General features: G+C 43.0%; 1 protein-coding gene across 4 annotated transcripts; it reads right to left on the reverse strand.

Annotated features, from left to right (window-relative positions):
- Positions 1–2,649: 2,649 nt before the first annotated feature.
- Positions 2,650–26,721, reverse strand: LOC128758798 (transducin-like enhancer protein 3-B). 4 transcript variants are annotated; one of them, XM_053865147.1, is made up of 21 exons: positions 26,337–26,721; positions 25,842–26,040; positions 25,018–25,118; positions 24,776–24,839; positions 23,644–23,688; positions 19,438–19,500; positions 18,915–18,989; positions 14,539–14,743; positions 13,669–13,685; positions 11,128–11,250; positions 10,573–10,623; positions 10,052–10,204; positions 8,702–8,837; positions 8,310–8,482; positions 7,017–7,093; positions 6,170–6,419; positions 5,198–5,445; positions 4,957–5,104; positions 4,740–4,890; positions 3,854–3,930; positions 2,650–3,556 (listed from the first exon to the last, which is right to left on the reverse strand). In XM_053865147.1, exons 2-21 carry the CDS (start codon positions 25,863–25,865, stop codon positions 3,449–3,451), a joined length of 2,289 nt encoding a protein of 762 aa, XP_053721122.1. In that variant the 5' UTR covers positions 25,866–26,040; positions 26,337–26,721; the 3' UTR covers positions 2,650–3,448. The 4 variants fall into 4 exon arrangements, with proteins under 4 accessions (XP_053721122.1, XP_053721119.1, XP_053721121.1 ...); XM_053865144.1 differs by having other exon boundaries at positions 13,669–13,726; positions 14,538–14,743; XM_053865146.1 differs by having other exon boundaries at positions 18,885–18,989.
- Positions 26,722–27,857: the final 1,136 nt, after the last annotated feature.

Genomic DNA, 27,857 nt, shown 5'->3' on the forward strand with positions numbered 1-27,857 from the left:
CATGTTGTAGCTAAGCTGTGTGGTTATTTCCAGGCTCATTGATCAAAAGTAACCACAGGCGAAGACATTCTGAATGTTAATGTGAATTCCATTTTTCCATTTATAGTGTGTGCTGTGCTCAGACCACTCTGACACCTTAGAGTCGCATGTGAAAGAGCTCTGAAGTTTGAACATGCACCGCATTTCAAAACACTACCAACTACTTGTTAAGGAAGCTAAAAGAACCGACTATTCTAACTGAATCTCCTCTCACAGCTCCAACCATCGAGTGCTTTTCCAGGTCTCCTTAAGGACACCTGCCACTCCTCTTTCCATGGATGCGTCTCCAGAACTTGGTGACAAATTCCCGGCCTCTTTTGTTAACAAGGTCAGTAGGATTAGAGAACAGATGCTATCTCTTGGTCAAATCATCTAGCGTCATCACGTGTCACCCAAAGTTACTTTACCATAGAGAATTCTGAAGGCGTGGCTGCTGTGGTGGCATGTCTTGATGATTTCCCCGGCCCAAAATTTTCTTCAGCTGAGCCAGTCCAAAACAGAAATGCTAGTCGTTCCCTCACCAAACTCTCCTATCATCCCTGATAGAAGCCTCGGCCCCCTGCCCAAATATTTAATATATCCACTCCTCACTTTCTTTTGACCCTCACATAAAAATAAACATAAGACCTTTGGTCACAATAGACACATTAAGGCTGACTGCATGAGTGACCAACCAAGATAGCATCAACAATAATAGTATTTTTGGCGATAGGTTCCCTTTAATCTGGTTTGAGCATCAGCCCCCTGAAATGTCTGTGCAAGCGCCGACTGCTGAATGGATGTACAGTATTAGGCTTCACAAAGACATCCTGCTTTACACTGATACTCTCCTCTCGATATTTCTGTCCTCTGCAGGTTCCTGTTGACAACTTATTCACAAAAACCAGGTTGAGTGTGTGAGATCAAAGATCAACAGCGACGCTGAGAGCTTTCATTGCCACATAATAATGTGAATAATCTACTCAGTAAGTGGCTCTCATCTCCAGTAGCCTCTGATGAAAGGCACCAGTTCCGGACGTTTCAGAGGATGAATCAGGTCCTGAAAGGTTTCAAGAGTGTGCAGATTACAGAGTGGAGGTGAAACACGTGGCCGGAGACTGTCTTTCATCTGCCGACAGTGAAAGGGCACATGTATTGGGAACGCTCCTCTGACGGCGAGCAGGGTTCGAACTCCGCTGGGATGGAAGTCACGGAGGAGATTACCAGCAGAGAGAGCTTCCTCCACAAAGCAAGGAAGCACTTTCTGGACCAAATAAATCCATGTTGGATTCCATGTTTCATTCTTTCACCCCGCAAGATGAGGAAGTTCCTTCGTCTGATGGGGATGAACTCAACTCGATTCCCCTCTCTGCTTTGAACTAAGCCCAACATTTGGACAGTGGAGTTTCGATAACCTCCTCTTGGGAAAAATGATCTCTTGACCAGGTGGAGCGCAGATGTCCCCCTTTTCAATATAACTAAGTGTTTCATTTCCCCATTTTATTTCTACTTTTGCAATGAAAATGATTTACGAGTATGACAGCTGGTTTGTTATGTCTCTTCCAAAGATGCTCCAGCATGTGTGGGCTTCTCCTGCACACCAAGAGGAGTCGAAGGCGACCCAGCCGCACTCGCCTACCGACCCTCTTGCTCTTGTCATCTTCCCCTCACAGCCAGAAATCACAGCCTCACAGCCAGAACCCCCACCAACATGAAAATGAATTCACACACCACCTGCAGTGGAAGGACTGGGGTGTGAGAAAGGACACGAGGGTCAGGAACAAGATGAGGATGGAACCAGAGCAGTGAGAAATGAAGACGTGGATACTCAATATCAATCCAATCTCTCAACTAGTTTTCCTCAGTCACACTCCAACTTCACGCCTCGAGTGCCCAGATGGGAAGTTGTGAGGCTCTCTCACGTCTCGGCTTCCTGCAACAGCACTTCCTGCACTGAACACTCGCCACTGACGACTTCCACTTACACACATTTAAAATGAGTTTCTTCAAAAATACCAAGTGACAAATGAAAGAAGAAGTAGGGCAGATCAAACCCAAAAGTCTGCAGCCTGTTTATAGCAGAAAAAAAATCCAACTTATTTTCAGGGGTGATCAGAGGGAGGGAACTGGATGAGCCAGTCACAAAACAGGGAATCAGGGAATGATCGAAATTCACACAAACACACCACCTACCACCACAACCAGGTTACATTAAATATGGATTTGGAAGTTTGTAGAAGGAAGAAAAACACTGTGTGTCAGGAAGGACACCCTGAATGATACTTTCTATTAAGGTCATTTTTTTTCCGTTCAGCGTTCAATTGAACAAACTGAGCTGTGATGAAGGAACCAAATTATATGTACCGGTACAACCTCTCAAATCAAGCCCTAAATTTGGAAATTCAAGGACCTGGATAGAGCAAACCCACTGGAAAACACAGACTTGACACAGGAAACATCCGCAACAACTGGAATCATTCAGCACTGTAATCCGGATTATGTCCTGAAATTGTACGAGCCACCATTTGGACACTGTCTTTAGAAGCTAGGAGAAGGTATCATTTAAGAAAAGTATAACATTTTAAACATTTCTACAAAAACAGTTTTATTGATTCATTAACAACTGTACATTTCTCTTCAGTGCTGACAGCTCTTGCTACATACTCAGAGGTTCCGCTTGTTTATGAGAGAAACACGGTCCGTTTCAGAAGGAACCACATTTTTCCGCGACGCGCTCCGGCTGGTTTGTGTGCACCTCAACATACAGCGACAGAGGCAGGTGGGACGTGCCGGAAGCCAAACAGTTCCAGGAATATCAATGAGATAAGAAAGAGGCTTCTGATAACATGGGCCGGACTGGGTTTTTGTTAAGAATCAAGTAATCAGCGGTGCAAATCCTCAGCCATGGAAAGTAGAGTCCAACGTTTCAGCTCCCCGGAAACCAAACAGCAGTCCGAGTGAGCAGCTCGATTCAAACGTTTATGTACAGAGATGATAACATCCATCACTTCTCCTTGATGACAGCGGTCCAGACAAGGCGTGGCTTCACCTCAAAACTGATAAGAGCACTGTGACAAAGGCCATTTTTAATTCCTGCTCCTCATCCAGGAGGACGCCCTTCAAGAAAGTTTTCTTTTCCTACACAGTGACTGATAAAACCTCCAAAAAACACAGTCACGAGCACACCAGGACATGAAAATATAGACTTTATAGATATGTATATAAAACATCCATTTAATCCAATATGTACACTTTTCACAAGACATTTGGGAGGTCGAGGATAAGAGCGGCAGCTTCTGTGGATTTGGCCAAAGTGTTCTCAAAACAGAAGAAAATCCAGAAAAAGGAGCTTGATCTCTCTATAAAAATATCCACAGCAGCATCAGCTTGATATAATCCAGGAACAAAGTTTCCACATGGGTGCGATCCTCTAGTAGATGACCTCGTAGACCGTCGCCTTCTTGTCGCCTGAACCCGTCACAATGTATTTGTCGTCGGCGGAGATGTCACAGCTCAGGACAGAGGACGACTCCTTTGACTGCACAGGTAAAGACACACCATCAGTCTAAACAGCGATGCCTCATCAATGCCCTTTGATGAGAGTGATACTAGAAAAAAATGTTTTATTCTGCTAAAAGGGAAGGCTACAGCGCCACCATGCCTGCAGCCTCATCACTGATGATCGCTGCCTCACCTGGTCCTTCGAGTTGAGATAAACATTTGCAGTGCCGCAGACAACGGAGTGTGAGTTAATCATGTCACAGTTCAACAGCTTTCACCATAAAGAAAGTATAGAGCTTTTCATTTTCACCGACGCACTCATAGTTTTGGGTACCTGGAAGATGCTGGCTCCGTACGGGGTCCTCCATGCGTTGAGCAGATTGTCCTTTCCAGTGCTCACGAACCATTTACCTGCGGACACACACGCAAGCAAAGGCAGCGTGTTCAGCAGATGAAGCTTGAGAAAGCAAACAATCATGAATACAAAGGACCTTAAAAAGAACTTAATAGAGAGACACTCCATTCCCACTCAGCTAATGATTTCAATTACGCTGAGATTAAAGAGCAAACGAGTCAGTTGTCTGATGATTTAATTAATGACAGCACGAGTCTTGTCAGAGTGAGCTGCTGCTTCAGGGGCTTGTTGACGGGAAATAACAGCCGAGGTTTTTTAGAGAAAGGAAAGCTGGTGAAAGCTCATTTGTGGGAGGCGTGCATGTGAGCGAGCGGCTGCTCTGCCCGACAGGCGTTTGAGAGGGAAAATCTACTTCCTCTTAATGTGCAGGCTTCTTCATTAGCCGCTTGCTAATTGATGCTTCAAGCATTTCGAGTGACATTTGAAGGCAACCCTGCAAAATCCCTGCGTGATTCAGAGATTAAAATACATCTCGCTTCCAGCCTCACAGATCTGCTCGCATCCCTTAATAAGACATCTGCTCATGCAATCTGACACCAGTGCTGTCAACGTAATGACATCAAGGTGGAGACTTTAAGGTGCTTGTAATGCAACGTGCTCATTGTTAAACACCTCCTGGAAAGGTTCCGGAATCCCAACAGAAGCAGAACTGTTTGTTTAATTCTGATGACGGTGGTTCATCATGCGCGCTCATGCAGAGGTGACTTTTCAGATCAACGTGTTTTTATCAAGCAACTAGTGGATTTGTTGGACAGTTTTAGTGCTCTCTCACTAGCGAGAGGTTCGTAACAAAGCTTTTCCTTACCACAGTAGGCAAACTTTAATGACAGGACACAGCTTTCGTGCAGATGCAGCTGGTATTTGTCCGGTTTAGTGTGGTGAAGAACCTCCACGTTGCTGCTCTCCATCCCCACAGCCAGCCACTCACCAGTAGGACAGTAGCCTAAGGAGAAGATCTGGAATACGGCCACAAGAGAAGTGAGTTTTGTGAATGATTTGTAGTCAGACGAGCTCTATCATACCTGAGAGGTGAAGTCGTGCTGCTGAAGCTGTCGTCCTTCTCTCAGATCCCAGGAGCGGACGGTGTTGTCCAGGCCCCCGGTCCAGAGTTTGGTGCCGTCATGTGAAATGTCGATGCAGCTAGCTCCGTCTGTGTGACCCTGGAACTGCCTGAAAAGGCCACGAGAGCAGCACAGGTGGAGGAGACATTAGCAAGAACCACAATTACTCGAAGGTAGATGGTGTTTGAAGTGGGCTCCTGACCTGACAAGGGTCTGGTTGTGAAGGTCCCACACAGCAATGTTTCCATCTGAGCAGCAGGAGAAGCAGACTTTGGCATCAGGGCTGATGGCCAAAGCATAGCAGGCGGGCGCAGAGGAAGTAAGCTCTGCCTTGATGCGAGGGGTCTGAGAGGCCAGGTCCCAGATGGTCAGTGTGCTGGCCTCACCACCGACAATAAGGGTGCGGCCATCAGGCAACAGCTTGCAGGAGCGGATGTAGTTGTCCCTGTTCTGGAGTAGAAACATAGGAGCGTGAGCACCACCCCGCGGGATTTCTCCATAGACCTTATACACACCAAAGAGAACTACACTTAGCTGGTATTCACTGATGCAAGACACCTCAGTGTCCACTTTGAGACAGCTTAAGTAGGTCTCTTTTTGACAAGAGCAATTTCCAGACTGCAGCAATAAAGACGTGACTGTCAGCTCCGACAACAGAAGACAGAGCAACTGCCTGAGAAGAACAAGTCAGACGTCTAAAAGAAGCTTTCAGTCTTATTAACTCTAAACCCTGATGACTTCATTCCAGCCAACAGCGCAGGGCGTAGGAGGCCATCTGTGTCGGTCCAGATGAAACCTGAGCATCATAATAAAGGCAGAGAAGAAAGGATGTGCCTGGTAAGGGCAGATCCGGATTGATTAGTGGGCAGGATTTTCCTTCCTAACCAAAGGATTAGTTAGGCTCAGCACTGAGACACTGATCTGAATTACTCATTTCTCTACGCCAGCGTGTGAAGTCTGACGCCTCTGGTTCTCAACTTATCCAGACTTTGCACTTCTTTTGTGGCTCTAAATCAGTCTTTTGAGATACAAACGGCTATTCTTTTTAGCACTTGGCCTCAAAGCCTCTTGGCGTTGAACGATATTTGAAAATAAGACACTTTTTCAGGCATAAAAATATAAAATGAACTTGTCCCATGAGCATGACACCAAATAACAAATGTCTAAAACATACCAGGCAGTCCAGCTGGGATACTGGGCTCTTGCTCCCTGGTTGGCTGATGTCCCAAATCTTAACACAGCCTTTGCCGCCGGTGTAGACGTGACGAGTGGGATTACTGATGGTGACGGCACACACAACTTCACCGTGGCTCAGAGTGTTGATTTGGCGTGCGTGACGAGGGATGCCCTGTCCGATCAGTGCATCCGGAGGAAAAGGTACCGGCTGCATTTGACCATCAGCACTCACGTGGAAGGAATACGCTCTGCAGAGAGACGACAGTTAGCTCAGTTGGATTGAAACAACTCCGTAACACAGACGGGAAGTGCTTCAGGCTTGACAGGGTCTCTTTTTCTTTGCTGTCATGACATGCAGCGTTTAAGAGGTTCTGTCTCTGGTACAATGAAGTCAAAATTTTCATTCGGAAAAATGAAATAAATTTGGAGAGGATCCAGTATAATAACCAGATGATGAGTATAAATGTGCGGTATAGTCACCTTTATTGCATTATAGTATAATCATCGCTAACAGTCAAGAGTGGTTACTTCTGTTTTTTGTATTAACTGCACCACTTAAAGATGCTCATTCAAACCATTTAATTTACTGAAACAATAGAAAATCAGAAGAAAATCAGCAATAATTATGTTTTTTCATAACATGTAATATGGATCTCTGGAATGAATAATATTTACAATTTCACAAAATAAGTATGCATATATTTTTAAACTACTGAAGGAGACAAACACACATTTTGGAAAAGATGTTGACAGTAAAAAATGCATATATATTTTCCCTATGAATACGCATATTCCTATTTATGAAAGCCAGTGATAGACGGAAACAGTGAAAATCAAAGACTCACGGTTTCCCTCCAGATATGGACGTGAGGCTGGCTGGCAGACCAGGGGCCCTCATGTGAGGATGAGGGTCAAACCCTGCCTATATGAAAACACAAGAGAGCTGAATGAGACTAAATTAATATTCAAACTACAAATCATGCTTCATCCTGTCTGCCGACACCCTGGGAACCCATCAAAAGAACGTTTCCAAGAGAAAACCCTTGAAGGACAAAGACAGCTCAGTCGAACAAAGAAGCTTTACACAAGGCTACAGAATTCTTCTTGCTAATGCTAATGAGAGCCTGGGAGAGTTTCCAACGCTGAGATTCATTTAACCGAACGAGTCTTTGTTTTGTGCAGCTAACTTAACAACTTCAAAGTGAAGGCGCAAGGTCGTCTTTGTTCTCGCTCATTATGTTTACACAACAAGCAGCAGCCAGCGAAGCAGGAACACTCACCATTAGAAACAGACCATGAATGCTCAACTTTCTCACATCAATGAGTGTAGAACGCCGTAAACTGCCGCCATGTTATCAGACAAATCGTGAGTCGAGAGTGCCATTAAAAATAATGACAAAACAAATTTTCATGAAAATCCTTACAAGCTTGATGTAGCTGCTACTGTACACAAGCATGTGGAGGACATTCTGAGCGACATGCAACATCAATTCTAAAGCAAGTTCAAAAACTACCCTCCAGATGACAAAATGAGGGAGGTTGTAGTTTCATAATAGGAGCAAAACAGAGAGCAAAAGAGTGAATTTGAGTCAGATTCAGAAGAATCGTATTCATCTTTTGACGAACATCATCATGGAGTTTGTTCGCTATGACAATCCATAAGCAGCACATTCGAGAGACAATGCTTCACAGTGTGCAGGTTCATGCTCGAGGCATCATCAACACACCGTGACAGGGGTAGCGGGAGTGTGGAGGAAAAAAAGCAGCAGGAGAGGTTGCAGCCGTGGAAGAAAATAAATGGCACTGGCGGCAGCAGTGTTGCTCATGGTCCTGATGTAAACAACGGTGATGATGCCCAGTGACCAATGTAGCTTGAGAGATGAGGAAGAATGTCTCCACTGGTTCAGATAATCATGTAAAAGTTATGTAATTCACTATAGCCACCGCCTGGTGAGAATAGATGAGAGATTTTACATTCATCCCAGACATTGGCTCACACTGAAGATTCTGCTCTTTTATATTATGCCCTTATCTCTCACTGTTTTCAAGTTACAGCCTTTTAAAATTGTGATATCCAAATGAAATGTTTCATTGAAAAAACTTGCCAAATGAGTTGAAATCAAGCTCCAACTACTTACAATTGGGGAGCGTCCATATGCAGCGGCAGCAGCAGCACTCATCTGAGGTGAGATGAGACCAGGATAGACCCCTGGGCTGGTCAAAGACCCGTTCATTTCGTGGTGACCCATCATTGCAAAAGGTGAGGCATAAGAACCGGCGATCGACAAGGGTGTTCGCAGAGCTGGGGCAGCTGAAGAGTAAATGAAGTCAGTTCATACCTGTTTATTAATCCATGACAATCTTGAAACTATATTTTACAAAGTTGACAAAATTAAAACATCAATGCATTTTAACAGAACTAGCGTCTCTACGTTTATTCTGTCAGTTAATCCATCATTAAAGCGACAATCATGCCTTTGACTTGAAAAATGCTTTGAAACAAAGAATGCATGAGCTGGTTGAAATATACCTAGTGCCTCCATGCCCGGTGGTTTGCCCATAGTAAGCGGTCGTAGTCCTGGAGTTGTACTGGTTCCTGGAGTCTGCACTTCATTTCTGGGTGTGGGGGTGTTGGACTTCAGGCTTGGTGTCGACGACTTGTCATTCTGAAATAGAATGATTTCAAAAATTAAGCAAGCCATTAATGCACAATGGAGTGATTCATTCTTAATTTGTGGCACAGTTTTATCAGATGAAATTCGTCTACGGTCGCCACTGTGAGCAACAAATACAACCCATGTTTAATTAGGAATACAAATTCAACTGCACTACATTATGGGACTAGATTGTGCTGCAGATTGGCTATCAAACAACGCAAAACTTGACCTGACATTATGTTGCCAATTCTATTATGGTGTGTCAAACAATAGATTTGAAATAATGACCTTGTTTTAAAATACATAGCTATATATTTTAAATTAAGAAGAAGAATCTAAGAAGGAACTGAATTTGATGGATTCACTGTGAGTGAGAAAAAAAACCAACAAAAAATATGAAATAAAGCAGGAAATGTTGCTTTAAACTCCATAATCCCATTTAGCCACACTCACCCTTAGCTATGCACAAAATGAACTTGTCCTTATAAGTCCTCACTGGAGTTGAAAAATCCCCGGGCAAGAAGAAAATACTCTCACCCAAAAGTAAATCCTGTGTGACATTCTGAGTGAGAAACTCAAGGTAATCCAATATACCAGTGACACTTCATTACCGTCAGTGAGTGTGTGTTTAGAGTGAGAGCAGAAACCTTCGCACAGAAGTTGAGTTTGCTTAAAAAGAAAAAAAAGACATCCGGCATAAGTAAGCAGGAGGCCCTAACTCTGAACTCAGTGCAGAGGGAGGCAGGGGGATGTTGTCAAAAACATTCATGAGAGAAGTAGTAAAATCCATGTGTCAGGGTGGTTGAAGAAGGGCACTGGTGTGGACCAGAAAGCTTCTAGAACCCAAAGTGAGAAAGTTTAAATGATGTAGATTTGTCCTAGGCTGGTTAGCCAGGGTTACAGCCACAGAGAGAAAACAATAAAGAGGCTGCAGGGGACAGACACAGTGTCTGGGTTATTTACAGCCTCGAGGGAGGACGAGCTGACCATTTATTGGGTAAGCTATAAAGGAGATTGAGAGCAGTAAGCTGCAGGGTTCGATTTCCTGCATCAAACCTTTGCTCCCTAAAGCCCCTCGCAGTCACCGTCTCCAAAGCCTCCAGTAGTTGAGCTCCCTCCACCCCCTCCCTCTAACACCAGCTTTATTTGACAAATACCGTTTCAGCCGACACTTCACACCCATCGAGCAAATTCTTCTTTCATCATCAAGGAACAACACTCACATGGCCATGATCCTTGGCTTTAGACGATGGCGTGCTTCCTGAGGAGGCGACTGAAGCAGGACTGTTGGGTCCATCTTTCTTCGGGACTCTGGATTTATCTAATCCATTTTCTGGTGGTGAGTGGGCGGGACTCCCACGAGGAGTGGCTGGATCCTACAAGGTTAAACCGGAGCAAGACTGAGCAAACAGACTGGAGGAAAGCCAGCAATGTGTACATGTGGGTCAAACAAACTGGGGCCTCATGTGCAAACACAGATAAACATACTTGTGTGTACTCGTAACCTCTCACACACAAACACACTGTATTCATAAGCCATAACTTTTTTTTCTCTCTGTGAACAATTTTTTGTATGAACAGTGGGGGGGGGATACAGTAGGGACACGCACACTCGTATGCAAACAAAAGATTACGACAGACTTCATGGCATTGCTGCTGATTCTTCAGTAGACAAGAGAGCTGTGCTTATTCCACATCCACTGGTTACTCAAGCGTGAGGAAGCAGTCTGATGGCAGCCCTTACCTCGTTGGACACATCCACCACCAGGTCGTCACTTTTATCACCATCGCTGTCCTGAAGCACAGACAGGACGGACAAAAGTGCTTAAAACCACTTCACAAAATGAAACTGTGCTTCCCTACAGAGAAGTGTTTGATCACAAACAAACCAGAGGCAAGAGAACATTATGATGCATGAGATGAGAAACCAAGGCGCCTTGCTACCTTAATGTCAGTGGAACATTTGTTTACAACAATGCTATTATAATTACTGGTACACATGAACATGTTCAACATGCAGAAGCACTAGATGCATATTAAAATCTCTAAAAAGCTTCATAATATCTAATAAACAGATCATAAGTGGATCTGGTCATTGCCACGAGTAGAGGTATTCATGTAAATCACATTCATCTGATTATTGCTACCGTTAATAGCATAGCACAGGCAGTTTCACAGCTCCGGCATAAAAAGCTTGAATGGAATATATTTACAACTTCATGTCAAAATGCAGCTCCTGATAGCACTTCTTTAGTCATTAGGAACCCATGAATAGGGAGTGACAGGCCAACTGACTCACATATCTACTCATGCTGTCCTTGTCGTCCACTTTGCGTTTCTTGGGGTCCAGACTGTAGTCGGATGAGCTGCGGTGCTTTTCACTCGCTGCTCGCAAGCTGTCTGAAGGAGACACCGAATTATTCTGCCAAAAACAACAAGAACAAACAGTCACCAGCTGTCCGTGTGCAGATTTCCTGTCATATTGCTTCACGTTTGCATGTTGTCAAATAGAGAGCAGATGGACTGTGGTACAGTTTTCACTCATATGTGCTGGAAATTTTCAGACGCTTCATAGTTCTATGACATACTGGATAATGTTTGGACATATTTAAGAAGTCCAATAAGTGTCATCATGCTTATTTGACTAGATTTATTTGAGAGGGAACGAATCTTTTTCCACTTTAATATCCATTCAAATTCCATCCATAGGATAACAGTACAGGAGATGCTGACATAAAATTGCGGATCTCACTGTGATCTTGAGAATCAAAATTTATAATGAACACTTTGACATTTGGTCAAAGTCCTTTATACCTGCGTCAACTTTTAGGAATTTACCAGATAATTCCTGACCTCCATTATCTCTACTTCCTCGCCTCATTGAGGGACAATGCTTGAAGAGAAATTCTTTAATGTACTCTTGTTGTAAAGGGCTGAAGTAGAAACCCTGGTCAACACCATATTGTCAACACTAGAAACATGATTGAAAGGTAGCCAGGTGTTGAGTTGAGTTACCCAGCCACCATGGAAAAAAAAAGAACAACAAAAAGTGACTTCCAGCACAGCTCCGCAGGGTCCGTAAGTAGATGGCTGTTTCAGTACATAAACTTGCTAGGAATGAAGTTACTCGTAGAATGCACTGACAAAGAACAAGATTACATTTAAATGTAAGAGGCATTTAAATGATCTCTACGGCTTTAGACCTACCCCAAAGTAAACGAAAACATTATCTGCAATATAAATAAAAAGTATTTATTTATTATATATTTTAGGTAACAGTTTGTCTTCATCTTTGTCTGAAATGTTGATATTGTTGACGGTTAAGTGCAACGCAGAATGAGAGAGTACAGATTTGAGTTGAGAGGGCTGCAGAAGCATTATGGGATGGCGAAGTGCAGCATGACAGAACAGAAAGGAAGGAAAGAAGGCAGCTGAGTATAAGAAAAAACAGTGACAGTAATGGCAAAAAGATGTCCATCTCACGCAAGGGTGATTGGTGGCTCTGCCTTGTTACTGACCTGCTCAGAAACACCAAGACAGGTGACATGAGCACAACACTAGGGATATATAAGGGGAAAAGGTGAGCATGAGTGTGCTTTTCTAACATCAATGGCCTCATTGTTACACATTACTATTCTTTGATGTTTTTAAATTCAGACATAGAATGAGGAGTGAGATGTTTAGGTGTTCGATCCTGACCAAAAAGTTTGGATAATGTAAACAGACACAACATTAATCATTGATAAACTTTCGATACTTTCTGCACACGACGATTTCTTCTGATTTGTGAAGGGTGGCGGAGAAGCAGAAACTGCACAAATGTTTTCAGTTAAGTAACTCATTTTGACATGCTGCGACTTCCTGTTTCGGATCGTAGGCTAAAGATGGTTCCCATAAACGTTCCAAATTTGAATGACTTCACGTAATTTGTTGCATTCAGCTCACTTGTAAGTGTGAAAATGGAGCCTGAATCAGATGACTTGTGCAAGAAATGGCAGAATTTGAGTTCCTTCTGGCTCGAGCCATTCAAGAGTTGTTGTCTGACAACATATCTACAGGCTACACAGGATCAAATCTCCTGTGACCTTTGAAGGACAGCTTAGACTCAATAACCCTGCACTTGCCTCCACCTCAGCTATCAGGTGACCTGAGACAATATAAGATGAACATTGATCGTGTGTGTTTCTGTGTGCACGTGCAATTGTGCTGGAGGCAGGGAGATGAGGGGAAATCAGGTAAGGCAGCTCTGACAGACACCAATCACCACAAGAGTGTTGGTTCCCTTCAGACATGAGTGGGTTCATTCAGGACGACTGCTCAATGGGAACTCAATCTGTCCAAGCGCTGTGCTCCAGCAAGCTGAGAGCCTTAATCCGGTCCAATAAACAGAGGCTTTAACATGAGACGAGAGATAGCAAGATACAAGGCGGAGAGAGGTAAGACTGAGAAAAGAAGATATGTGCATACAGACAGGAGGAGATGAAAAGGCGGCAGAAATTGGAGCTTTGAAAAAGTAAATCACCTAAAATGACTAGAAGGATGGTCAAAGTCGCTTTTAATTGTGCCGAAATTAAAGGAGTAAGCCTACTGCTAATCCCTGCCCAGTGAGTGGAGTCATTTTCCACATGGATTAGATGGCACCGGCTTATTTGGCCAGACTTCATTATTTGAATTCGGTCAGCTTATACACTCCTGAGAACAGAGAAATGTGTGTGTTCTTACACCGAGAGCACGAATGTCTACTGAACAGTGAAGTTCATTCTAAGAAAGGGAACACCTAAGCACCAAACACACAGAGTCACGAGAAGGCGGAGATAAAGAGGGGGCTGAGCCAACGTACCGTACTGGATTCACGGTCTTTCAGTGGAAGAGCCAGAGGCGAGTGAAACGATGAGGGGCCAAGAGGGAGGAAAACAAAAGACAAATTAGTAACTACAAATCTGGGAACACAGCATCACATCTACAGTACATAAAGTCATGTGCTAATGTTAAATATATGTGAAGTATGACAGAGAGGTGTTACAAATGCAACCAAACTCATGTTTTGTCTTTCCGAGATTCTGATGGCCAGCCTTAAAATAAGCATTTATACACAGGATTTTATTACAGAAGTTTATTCCTTAACATATAAGTAACTCTAAAATGGCCTTCGATGTTTATATTTGAGTCAAATACCCTGTGATTAATGTATTGATAGTTTTTATTTTATTTTTTTATCATAACTAATGTAACCGAAAAGACCTTCAACTCGGATAAAAAATTAATTTCAAAACTTTATTTCATATAATAATGATGTTTACAGAAAAAAGAAATTGTCAGGCGAGATGAAATTGATTCTCTTTTCTCTTGTTATGAGACTAACATTATTTTGTCTCATACCTACATAGTACCTCATCAGTCTTAAGATGTTTTTTTTATGATGTTTTTATTGACAGTGACAGTATTAATCTCAATGACGTCTTCTAAAATCTGGTAAGTGGTACACTGTATAAACCAGACTCATGCGTTTGACAGTAAAAATGAGAGGTGAAAAAATGGTGCGCTGAGCAGTGCAGCCACCTCATACAGCCATTCGTTTTGAATTCAAATCTTTTTATTTACAGCCCAATATACATTCAAATCCTCAATAACAAGGATGTAGTGTATGAGCATCAGTGCTGCAGGCTCTACAGTGTTGAGGAGGGGAAGTGCAGCAGGCGGTGCTCCTCACCTCGGTGCTCCAGGTCGTGGTGGTTTTTCTCATCCTTCACAGGTAGGTGAGCCTGGCTGCCGAGGGCACCAAGTGCCAGGAGTCCTGAGCCAGCACCTGTCACGGCAGGCAGTCCAGGGGGCTGCAGGCCTGAGGGGTGAGGCGGTAACTGCACTGGCGGACCGTGAGCTGCATGGGAGAGGTGCTGAGCCTGGAGCTGCTGCTGCTGTAAAGACAAGACAGAAGACAAGTGGGTCGGCTGGGTAACGGTTCTATGAATGACCATTTTGGACTTCACAGTGCAGTTGGCTGCAACCATCATTAGTTCATGGCCAACCCATTAATGCATAATTGAGAGGCAATGGTGCCTGCCAGTGCTGGAATCCAGCTTCACTGAGTGTAAGAGACATTTCAGCCTCCATCTGAGTCAAACTGTTCTTAAACGTTTTTGTCACTTGTTGTCTTTGAACTCTGGTCAACGGACAATCTCGATAACATCCCATGTTATCTAGATTGAGAAACTTATCTCGCTCACTATCAGCACATTGCAATGAGTAAAAGTAAACAGTAAATACAATTCATGTCATTATATTATCTATTCCTTCATCCCATTACCTAACCCATTTTCCAAGTCGTATCCTGAGTTATATTTAACCATCATGTAGATTAAATGTTTCTGCCTAGAAACACCAATCTGTATGGTCTGGCTTTAGAGAGCAGTGGAGACAGGAGACAATATTTGGAGCTGAGCAGGCACTTGGCTGGATGCAAAGATTTTCTCTGGTTCTGAGGTAAGCTGTGATTTCACACTCCAAGGTTTTTTTTCTCATTTTTAATTTGTTCCTCGAAGGTTCTGATGCTGAAAACAGATGACTTACAGCAAAAATAGCCATACGATATAGCAGAATCAAGTATTGCAATATTTGAGCGGGTCGATATTTTCTTACAAGCCCAACTTTGAAAATATGTTACGACAGGGTGTCAAACCTCTCCTCAAAGGGCCGCAGTAGGTGCATGTTTTTGTACCAACCAAACAGGGGTCTGAACGCAGTCATCACTTGATTGTCAGTCTGGTGTTGCTTATTTCAGCTGGCACCTGATTGGTTAACATATATGTGCTTGCAGGGTGGGAACAAAACACTGCACCCACTGCAGCCCTTCAGGATCAGTTTGAGATCACTGGGTTAGGAACTACTGCCAGATTGCTGAATTATAATGGATAACCAAAACACAACTTACATTGAGGAGAAATGAGTAAACATACTTGAATGGACTTTAAAACACATTAAAAAACAATCCCCCCCCCACCCCAGAACTACTTAACTGCACAGCTTGTATGAGCATGCCTGATGGTAAGTGAGAGGCCGTCAGAGCAGATAGTCAGGAGTTAAACAACCACTCAGACATGAGGGAAGTGAGTGCTTTAAAACAAGGTTAAATAACACTTAGCGCATCCATCACTTGCCTCTTCGACACAGGGGAAAAAAAAGAAAAAAACATGATTCCTATTCTGGTGGTGAGCTTGGACTTCCATATCCAGGTCCCCACATTCATTACCCAAAATGGAGAGCGCAGATGATATTAAGCTAACAGGCCCACTGCATTTGAAGGTTTATTTAGCAGCCCACCATTTTTCATTGGGCTCATTCAGTTAAGCTCGACCTTAACTCCTGCAACAGATACAAGCGACTGCAAGACGTCTGCCTTAATCAATAGTGCTCTGGTGTGCCGTGCGACTCATTTGTTGTGAAAAGGAAAACCAGGCTTATGAGCAAAAAATGGCAGACGATAACAAGAGAAAAAAGGGTAGACAGGGACATCCCTATTGAGGGTGCCTAATGAGGAAAAGTGTGCAGGGATCATTATCAAGAAGCCTCATTAGCTCGCTTCAATGGAGGAAGCAAGAGGCGAGAGAAATGCACGCAGACATGGAGGAAGGAAGGGTAAATATTCGGAAATAAATTGCCTCCAATTCATCGTTCACAGCTAAAGAGCTGGCTTTTTTCACTATTTTCTTTTTTCCGCAGTGCGTGAATGCTGCCACATCTCAAGCTACATCTACTGGAAACAGACAATTAAAACTAACAAGGCAGGGCTGACTCCCTGTAGAAGCCTGCTGTCAGGTAGAGCATCGACAGAACAAACCTGCTAACAGAGACGCTTAGTAAGTCTGACAACTGTTAGCCACAGAGTAAACGCATCAAATTATTACGTTGACCTGCGCTTTCAGCCTTCACTTTAATACTTCACGATCGATCACAATCATTTTCATTTAAAACTGCATTATTTATTCAATATTTATTTTTCAGACCTTTGTTTCGGGTCCTAAATAAGTGAAGATCCCATATATCAGTGATGCTAAGGAGCAAGTTTATATTGTAGTAATGATCATCATCAAACAAACAAACAAACAAACACATGCACATATCCCTTTCTGGATATAATTGGCGAGCAAGATATAAAGGGTATTACATAAGTAATCCACAAGACATCATTCATGTTTCAGTATCAGCGAGGACTGTCAGAATCTGCATGTTCTTAATTTCCACAGGGTCAAACTCCCTGTGGCCAGTCTCAGTGCAGCATGAAAAATAAAAACAAGACAAAAGAAAAGGAAAGGCAATAGAAAGTAATAGCCCTGAAAACTGGTGTCTGAGCATGCGGCTGATGAACTTTTATAGAAATTCAATATTGCCCTCTCATTAGACGTGACCCCCAATCACTATAGCTGACTCACCTCGAATGACCCTCAATGAACAGGGGGGTAATTAGGAGTAGCAGTTACACATCTGGAAACCAGATGGTGGTGAAAAGCAACTTTTGAGAAAACAAATAAAATTAGAGTTTGCGTGTCCACAAAGGAATATTTGGAAGTATTTAGGTCTGTGGCTGCGATTAGGAGGTCAAAGGTTGAGCACGGTGAATGGCTTCCCCTCTTCAGACGGCCATGGTTCACTACTGACAGCTAAGATTGTCACATTCAACAATCACTTGTTCAACCTAACTCATGCAGGGAGCATGGTACCACACTGTTTATGTGTCGGTTGTACAGTAAAAATGAAAGGAAACACGAGCGGGCCAACATTCCTCCTTCATGAAACTAAATGATAATGATAATGGTGATGAGACGCTCAAGAGAAGTGAAAATGATACACCTCCCTTTGAACACTCATCACAAGTGTGAGCACAATTTAATCAATCTGCACAAGCTCAAGTCTAATGGCTTCAGAGTTACTGTAAATGCAAAGCTTCAACCGGGGACGACATTACGCTGAGGGGCTTAACTGCCTGGGCAGAACTGTAGCCAGACGAAAGAGTCTGCAGTGAAGTCACCATCACTGCTACCGCTGCTCAGTAGTTTGACCCTGTCCACAGTGCACTGGCAAATTATTGATACAGAGAGCAGCAGCACACCTCAAAACAGGTTGAGAGGAATAACATTTCCCAGCCTCAGCACTGGCTCTACAATACATGGCCTGTGGGGGGAGAGCTGAAATGTGAGTTAATGCAATAACAATGAGCAAAAGTTGCTGTCATTTCTATCTTGTATGTTGGATGGATTTATTGTTATGATTTCTTGATGTACTTGTCATGCCATGTTGTGATTTAAACTTCAGGGAGAACATAGAAATACAAACTTAATTCAAAATACACCCATTTCAGTAATTTGATTAATGTAATATCTTACTTTAACTAGTGTATTTTGAGAAATATTAATATTGTTGGCCATATTGTAAATATTACAGTTCATAAACCATTACACCTTGTCAACAGCATGACAGTAACATTAACAGAACCCTTATCTTGTGAGACAATCATCAATCCTGTCCTGGGTTCAAATGAGGAAAGCAAACTACTTTTGTCATCCAGTTATAAGAGACTGCATACAGCTTTAACAGCAGCCAGAGAACTTTCGAAGTTTCGAGTCTCAGTGGACCAAGCATGAGTGGTGATCATCAATTGTCACGTGTTTTTAATAAGATAAAAAAATTTTAGTGTAGGACTAAGTCCTACTCTTACTAGGACTCATAGCATTTTTCAATATATTTTCAGTATGATACTATTTCATGAGATCAAAACGAAATGTAAAGTCAATAAATGCAAACACATTTAAATACACGACAAGACATCACTGAGATGGGAGCACGGCTGCACAACAGAACAGAACGTATTGTGATTATTAAACTACAGATATGAAAGGACATGGCTGCATATAAATTAGTTTATACTATTTCCAGACAATTTGAGAGGAAAACACAATGAGTTTCAGTAGTTAGTGTTCTTAAGATTTCATAAGTCCCGGTCAGTACGTGCAGCTTTGCCCCACATCTCAGCCTTTGAAAGAAAAAAAGAGGGGGTATACACACAGTCAGAGGCAGATTGGGAAGTCCACGTACCCCGATGATAGCATTCAGCTCGGTCATTGTGACCTGCTTGGCCCGTTCAACAGCTTGGGCAACCTGCTGTTGATGCTAACACACACAAACACAAAGATTATGATCTGGCAGGGACACATTTTAAACAGCAGCTTTGGGATTAGTGGCTGTCCTTGAAGAAGCTATTATACACATCTAATCTAATATAAAATTCAAATACACTAAATTACAAAAGTTAACGTTAGTAATCAGCTAAATTTGTTCATTATGATATTTTGGTGTTGCTCAGTACATTGAATCGCAACAGGTAAGGTCATATTTACAACAATGTATTCATGAAACAACTGGTAAGGTTTAAAAGAGATTAATTTGTTATATTCCATTCCAACCAGCACAAAAAAGTTTAGGGTTTTTTTTGTCATTTTTCAAGTCCATAGATGAGTAGCGATCAATTGGTCCCTAATTGTCACTATCTGGCGTCACTAAAATATTGTCCATATCGTCTAACCATAGTTGATATTGCACTGAGATAAAAATAGCTCACCTCTTGAGACAGGAATGGCATGATCTGTGCCAGGATGGCATTGAGACGCTTTGCAATCTCAGTCTGAAAGACAAGACACATATTTCAGAACATCTTTCTGCAAGTCTAATAAGAATGTTGTAGTTAATACAAAATAAAGAGCTGCGTTTTAAAACCATGAGTTCAGTTCTCACAGTATTTTTACTCATTGGTTACGTTTCAGTGTTTTGTTTTTTCAGTTATGAGATAAATATAGTATATATATTACAAGTCTCTTGTACAAACTATAAGTGGTAAAGGGGCAGCACAGATGTGCAGACATCTATTAGTGGGCACTTTGACTGTATGGATGTGAATACATCAATCTGAGCAGTCATGTCATGCAACATGTTATTCCGGTCCCTTCCCAATACTCAGCTGGAAGAACCATGCACTAAAGCCACATTTGAACTGCCTTAGAGCAAATGTATGCCCCATTCTCTCCTGGCTCCATTAGACTCTGCCTTTATTTTATTAGCAGACTGAAATATGCTAATGCAATTTGGCTGGGGAGACCTTAATGAGGGCAATGCTTCAAAATTACAGCCAGAAGACTGGGGGCCGTAAACGCAGAGGCAGTCAGCTTAACTCTCTGGCCCCATCTATCAGAGGCATCTTTGTATTGATCACAGAATATTAGCTGGGAGAGTAAAACGATACTGCAGGGCCAGATGAAGAGAGCAGACTTAAGTGCCGCATTTGGATAAATGGATATACAACAGCGCCAGACTAAGGCATTTGAATGACCAACTTTTTCCATTGGAAATGTGTTTCAAAGAGCGAGGCTCTTGATTGACACAGAGTTAAACTGGTTTGTGAAAGAATGGGAGTTGAACTAATTGATTGGGTGGGATTAGGGGAACAGGCCCAGCAGGTGTATGGGGGTGTTGGGATGGATCTCCCGGTGGGTTTCTAAACTTCTGCATTCCACTCTTTTTCTACATAAACCATGTTAGACAATGAAAGGGTGTGGGCCAAGGGAGGGGAAACCCAGAGCAGCATGTGACATTGGCCTGTTTTCTTTTTTGGGGGGCTTTTTTTGAGTGTCACTCTTCACATTATTTTGTGGGATGTATGCAGGAGGGAGGAGGGAGACCGACCTTTACTGGCCTGTCAAGAGTTATCTCACAACCCAGTCGGATGTGAGGGCAACTGTGTTGTGAGCCTCCACCTCCCCTACGCTTCTCCACAGTCCTCCATGCCCTCCCTCAATCCTCATTCTTGCTCGTCTTGCACCTTTTCTGTTGCTGGGGAAACGCTATCTGGCAGGCCCGATCGTTATGTAAATTGGGCCCAAGCCCTGACCAGAACAGCCTGTAAAATCATATTAGGAGCAGCACATAGGCAGGTCATTAAATTGAATTTTCAGGCTGTCGATCCGATCGGCATGGGGAATTAATGAGGGATAACTGGGGCCTGGGAGAGGGGGGGGTGACATTATAAAAAAGCAGATGAAGGAGGAGGGAGAAAGGGAGCTCTCTGAGACTCATAAACCATCATCATTAGTCGGGGCTGGATACAATGACACACTAGAATTAGAATGGTTCAGCATCATACCACCACTCTGAAAACGTCTGCCACACACTTTCATGGTAACATCATGAATACCAAACTGGCTCACAAGGAATTGAATCAAAGCAACAAAAAAAAACATTCTTTTGAACCAACACCAGAAGGCAGTAAATCACACCAGATCTTTAGATCCACGCTACAGCGAAACTAACTCAATTTAGGTTAATTATATGGATAAAAACCAGCTATTTAGCTAACATGTGTCACTCTATGGAACACAATTGTGGTGAGTACAAAGAAATTAGTTGGGAGTAGTATCTTTCACTCTTACTCAATGAAGCAAAACACAGTTCCACTCAGGAAGTTGATACAAATTTTGCACTTTTTAACACTCTCTGATACAAGAAAACAGTAATATTTAGAAAGGAGAACTCAAGTAATATTCAAATTGTTTATTTTTTAACACTATAGTCAACAAACAGCCATCTTAAAAGTTTTACTTGGATTTTTTCTGCACTTTCTGCAATACAGAGGCCATTATGTCTGTTTCTTTCAATGTGTATTAAAACAAAGGCATATTTAAAATGTGGTTATGGCAAAGGGTCTGGTGCCATTTTCAATAAGTTTGCATCAATTTGCCAATTTACCTATCATCACGTCAACACAGACTATACAAAGCATGCACGCTCACTAATTCAATAGCGGTCCATCACTGTTCCAACTGGATTCCCTAGTGGTCAAATCACATTTTTGAACTTTTGAACTTCTCAACTTCTCCTGAATGAGATGAGCAGCTCTAACGCTTATCTGCACTGACTACAATTAAAATGAGTAAATAAAAAAAAATGATAATAAAAACCTATTTCTGACTGATACTGGAAGAAATCATATCATCACAGAGCTACAAAAAGTGCAACCTCAAAATTGAAGCCTGTCTTGAGGACAAATGAGGTCTGCTAATTAAAATCACATAGTGACAGCTAGTGAGGTAATGAACTCCATCCAGCACTCTGCCATCTTCAGAGACAAATTAACCCTGCAAACCATGCTCTTCAACCGTCAGATGATCCAACAACTTGAGCGTGACAGACACAGCTGATCCTGTAATTGAGCAAGAATTGATTTCTTAAACGTGTAGCAGCCAAACTCAAATGAATGCGCCTTCAAATGTACACATCAGAAGCTAATACGAATCAAATAACTTTGTCGCAGAACCCCGCTGTTCTACCCAAATTCTTCTGTCCATGTATGCATATTGGAATCATGGTTGCCAACCCACCTCGTAACAAGCTTTCTTTCAAAGGCTTTAACAAGAATTACAGCCAGACATCTGTTCATCCGAAAAAGGTAAAAGGTGAGTGGTACTGTTTTTTTTGTGTCAGTAGTGCAGACTGTTGCTTTCCAGCCATGTTTCCCACTTGCGGCAGCTATTAACCTTTAAGATCTGAAAACCAATAGGTAGCCACTTCAACCCACTGACACTCCCAGTGTCATAAATCATATTGCACGCCTAATGACACAGAGGCTATTGTTCATGAAAATCTTCTGGCAACACACATTCACACACACACGAGGTGAATTGGACAACGCGAAGCATATAAAGAGTTTACATAGAAACAAGAATGTTATGGCAATAATTCAATTAACTACGACAGAATCCTAGATGTTAGCACTTTTTAATCAAACACAAGCAGCGTGTTGTGTTCGGTTTCAGACTTCTAAGGAAGATATTTGACTCCATAAATGAGAAAGAACATTTGAGGTTTAAACCAAAACCATGTCCACATTTTAACTAGTGACCAGAAAATGTAAGTATTGCATAGCTGTATCATGAGAAAATCTGCATAACAGGACTGACGTACAAACATTCAGTTACTGCTGCCATTTCCCAAAGTATGTCAAAAAACGGATTTGAAGAACTGGAATAACAGCAACATCAAGTGCATGTGACAGCTGTGCTGTGATCATGCTGCAGGGGCTTTCCACATTCTACACCTCAGTAAATCAATGACAGTAAAGTAACGCCACTGGAAGAAAATCCAATCAAAACAGTCTGGAAAAGATTAGTTGCAACATCTTATTTCCAATTTTTTTCTAATTTGAGAGAATTCATGATCACATAAAACGTCTGTTTTTTCACTTTACTAGAGACAAAGTGACAGAAGAATTACTGCAGCGAAAGCTAGAGCTGATGATATGTGATCGCTTCAACAGAATTATTCTGAGGTTATCTTTATCCTCACACATCAGCAGAGGTCTTTCCTCTCTAGCAGGACGCCCAGCACTGGGTGGCAGCTGAACTAATGAGCTTTTAGTACAGCTGGCACTGTGGAGGACCGTGCCGATCCTGACACATATAAACACACACATTCCAAGGGACAAATGACACACAAGCATCCTCTCAGACCGTCTGCCAAATGCTTCACTTTAATCTTATCAAACCCTTCCTATCAGGCAGCGCGCCCTTTGTGTTGTTTAGCCTGTCAGCGTTTAACTGCAGGAAGCCTCTATGTGCACAACTCCTGGAGGCATTTAACGATGAGGGTAGACACTGAGGTCAGGGTGTGTGGAGCTGGTGGGTATGTGTGTGTGCTCTTGTGTGCGTTTCATAAATACTGCTGAAAACAACAGCAGTGTTTTGACTGCAAACAGACCATCACTGATATGGCTACATACCTGTTTGTGCATCTCAATGTTGAGCCCATATGACATCTCATAGTACTGCAAATAGGAGAAATGAAAATATTAAAAGCAGTTTGAGTACAAGAAACAAATTATTTGATTTAACATACTTTCACATAACATGTACGAGAGTGACTACAACAGCTTTTAAAGTAGTAACTAGTAAGAAAATAAGAAATGACAAATCAAGGCCTGCCACTTGTGTCTGATAAAAAGATGGCTATTTATGGATATGTGGTTGTAAGTTATCCAACATTCTGCTACACTTGACCTGGGGCCCAGAGGCAGCGAGGCACAAACTTAATAATGTGACTCAGACACCCAGAGGTGTTTCTAGTGTGAAGCTGGCAATGGAGACAGGAAAGATGATGACTAAGAAACGGTCCACCCACTCCACGACCTCCTGGACCTTCATCTTAGTCTTTGGCTAATAAACACCTGCAGTGTCATCGGACACTGCATCAAGACTCCAAATGACAAATGTTACAAATGTTAGAGTAATGTTGCTCCTTGCAAATGTCAAACATATATGTTTATACGCGTGTCGTTTCCTAACTCTGTTCAGAAAATGTTAGGTTCCACACATGATAGTTTGTGAATCAGTAAATTAAAACGATGCCCTTAAAGACATGCTCTTTGAACATACGAGAAATGACGCAAGTAGAAAACAAATTTTAGATTGTGCTTTTTAAGAATGTGTTCCAGAAGGGGCTTTGAGATAATAATACATTTCTAAACCAGTCCCGTCTGTGTCAAGTATGTTGCCTGAGGAGAGTTAGGAAGACGCAAAGCTACAGGAAACTCTTTGATTTATGCACCAAGTCAGCAGACCAGTCATTAACCCCCACTGAGCAATGTTGGGCGTGTTAGGAGGGGGTTCTATAGGTCATAAAGAGGAGCCAGGGGCCAAAGACAGGGGTCGTCACACCTTATAATCAATGGTAAGACATTTGACCCCTTCTAGAGTTTCATCTGACCCCTAATTCACACCCCCACAAGGCTCCTGCTCATCCAATAAAAACAGACATGATTCAACAACACTAAGCTAGTAAGAACAACATGGCAGCCGCTGCTCACCTGTGACAACACACCTGAGGCTAAACACAGAATACACAAGTGCTCTTACCATTACGTAGTGACGCTGCATCTCTGTTTTCTCATTGGCCAGTTTGTCGTACTCTACTTTAAGACTAGAAAAGAAATTCCAAGAAAATGTTTAGCATGTTATTTAACTGAATTACAGTTGAAGTTAAACAAAACTTTAGATGACAGAAACAGAGAGTGGTGGTGATTTAATGAGATGTGTTGTCTGAGGCTTAGGGTTAGTGTTGACACTGGCGTGGAGATGAAAGTGCACATGATAGTTACCTGTGATATTGTGCTTGCAAGAACTGAAACTCATCCTTGATTCGGTCACATGACTCTGCCACTGTAAACTTGAAGCCAGGCTGTCCTGGCTGGTGAGGTGCCTGAAAGACATCACATTAAATGAGAACAAATTATTAACAAGGAGAGTCCTAAGACCAGCTACGTATGAGAATACTTTAGACTGGAGGGCGTTACAACTGTATCAGCGTAGATGTTTTCCCCCAATGAATGTAATAAAAGTAAATAATAAGCACTACTATTAGCCAAAAAACAACATTTTGAAATGTCCTCTTTATAAATGATGCAGTTCAAGAGTTGCAGTTCAGTAAAACTAGTCTTAAGCTAGAAACTTGTTGACTTTTGACTGAGGCGCACTACCCAATCTGAAACATTTCTTTAACAGATTTACATTTAATTTGACTTATATGGCATTATGATGGTGCTAATCTAGGTTAAGTCGTAAACTTCGAGGCTAATATCAGGAAACAATAGACCCAACTCCAACGGTACACAGGTTACCAAGGCTGTTTCGCCTCTACTACATTCGTAGGACCATTTAAATTCCATAATGTTGTGGCGAAGTAATGTAGTGTTGAAAGAATTGAGTATGGCATTTATAACAACATGCAAAAGTCACCTTTAATATGCCGTTAACTGGGATGGTTTTTTCCCAACTGTCCTTTATCCAACTTGAAAACGATATTTTCTAACGTTTTCTTTCTGAAGCCCACACTAACTACCAACCACACAATTAAAGTCAGGCAAAACAACCAGGAAGACAACGAAATCATGAACAACTGGACCTAAAACCGACAAATACTCACCGGATGCCGGCCTTGTGGATACATGTCGAGTCGCCTCACGCGATCGTCAGCTTTAGTTTGGTGATGTCAGAGAAGGAATATCACTACCACCACCTCCTCCTCCTCCTCCTCCACCCTCCGATAGCCGGCGGACAAAGCGCTGTTTTCCGCTGCGATTCGAGCTCACGCTCCGGTACGTGAACGCATCACCCCCGTCGACCTTAGACAAACACAGAGGCTTATTTAATATTTCAATACCTCACGGACAAGCGGCGCTTTTCTTTTGCGCAACAAGAATTGTGCCAAAAGATAAGCAGCATTTTTGATGACATTTTTAAATAAGCGCAGAAGACATTTCCGACACAACGTGGTGCGTTCAGTTGTTCTTCCGACCAGACACTTGCCACTGCTAAAGAGTCAAGTACGGATCGGAGCGATGGGCAGACACAAGGGTGTTGCAGCCATGAGTCTTCCACCTTCACCTTCCTCCACCCGTCTTGTTCGCGTCTCTTTTACCTTTGTCTCCGCCGATTCCTCCTTGAACAGGTTAATCCTCGTTATAAACCGCGTCTTTGTAAATCCGTTGGCAGTGAAATAAACCCATGGGAATATCCGGAACCTCCTCTCCGCCCCGCGCTCCTCGCTGCCCCGACAGAGTCCTCTGAACCCCGGCAGCGGACTCCTCTTCGCAGGTCCGCTCGCTCGACAGACACCTACTCGAATGAGTTGCTGGCAGTAAACAGTGGCAACCAAGCCCGCGTTAGATCCAGCGGTGCACCCCAGAAGCGCCTGGTTCGGTCCAGTAGTCGTTTCTCAGCTGAAATGTTCAGGTCGGCCGATACGGCAATTCACCACAACCAGCTTCTCCTCCGCGCGCGCTACCACACACAGACTGCACTGACACGAGGACCCGACTGCCGCGAGAGCAGCCCGCGCCGACCAATCGGACGCGTTCACGGCGTTTTCCAATCACAACGCGTCGCTCCCCACGTGGGGTTCTCCCGCAACCGGTCGTTTTGATTGGTGGCTGGCGTGTGAGGTCACCGAGTCGCCATTTTGGATCCGAGGTGACGTTGAACAACTTGATCAAAACAACAATAAAGACGGACCTCCATCTTAACGCACGCTCACCGCTGCCTCGTGTAAAAGTTTTGTTTTGGTGATGGCAAATGTTGGCGTTCACCTCACAGTTGATGTCACGACTTCCGCGTGTCACAACCTGCAAACTGGACAGAAGATCCAGGTTCCCAAGTGTGTCACATTTGACTACGGCGCCAGCATCTAAATGTCTTGTTCGGAGCCCATTTTCAGTCTTCACCCGATCTACTTTAGAACTGCTGGTGTGGTTAAACCCTTCCTCTTTCTGTTGATTCATTTCCAAAACCGCCGAGTGTCTCATTGGTAATTCAGGAACTTCTCATTTATTTAATTTTAAATGAAGATCAGCATTAATACAGTCGACATGTATCATGCATCAGAATGCTCGTGTTTAAAATAGGGGTGAAGCTGGCAACGCCGAGCAAATATGATCGCGCAGTAACAGGTACTTTTGAACGTTCATGACGGTTGAGTCAATGACTGCACAGTTACTTGACTAAGATCGCGCCACTTTTCGCCTGATAAATGTTGAATCCATGTAGATGTTGCAATGGGAAACAAGAGCTGCTATGAAGTCATTGACGAGCAGGAGACGTGGACGCTTCATGTAGAGCAGCGGCTCGTGTGAGTGACCGGGACTGATCGACCTGTTCCTAACAAGACCTCAAGCATCCACCAGCTCTTCTCCAGCAGCAGCAGCAGCCCCACGTGGGTCCCTCCCTCCTGCTCTGCCGCGCAGCCAATGGCAGCGGAGCAGCTCTCCTACCCTGCTTGTGATTGGTCCGGCGCGGGTGAAGCTGTCAGTCAGCAGCCACGGGTGTCAATTAAACCCACGTTGGTCGGCGCGTCGCCGCTCGCTCGCACTCTCGCTCGCTCGCTCCCGCGCGGCGCGGCGCGGGGGGGCGGGACGGCTGCTTAATTAGCTTCCAATGGCTTTTT

Source organism: Synchiropus splendidus, chromosome 5 (genome assembly GCF_027744825.2).
Source record: "Synchiropus splendidus isolate RoL2022-P1 chromosome 5, RoL_Sspl_1.0, whole genome shotgun sequence".
Taxonomy (NCBI): domain Eukaryota; kingdom Metazoa; phylum Chordata; class Actinopteri; order Syngnathiformes; family Callionymidae; genus Synchiropus; species Synchiropus splendidus.

Excerpts from the sequence above, each read along its gene's own strand:
- LOC128758798 (XM_053865143.1), bottom strand. The coding sequence starts at position 25,865 with ATGTATCCACAAGGCCGGCATCCG. Across the intron at positions 25,119-25,841 it reads ATCCACAAGGCCGGCATCCG|GCACCTCACCAGCCAGGACA; the intron begins GTGAGTATTTGT and ends GATGTCTTTCAG. Across the intron at positions 19,501-23,643 it reads ACATTGAGATGCACAAACAG|ACTGAGATTGCAAAGCGTCT; the intron begins GTATGTAGCCAT and ends CTTGTCTTTCAG.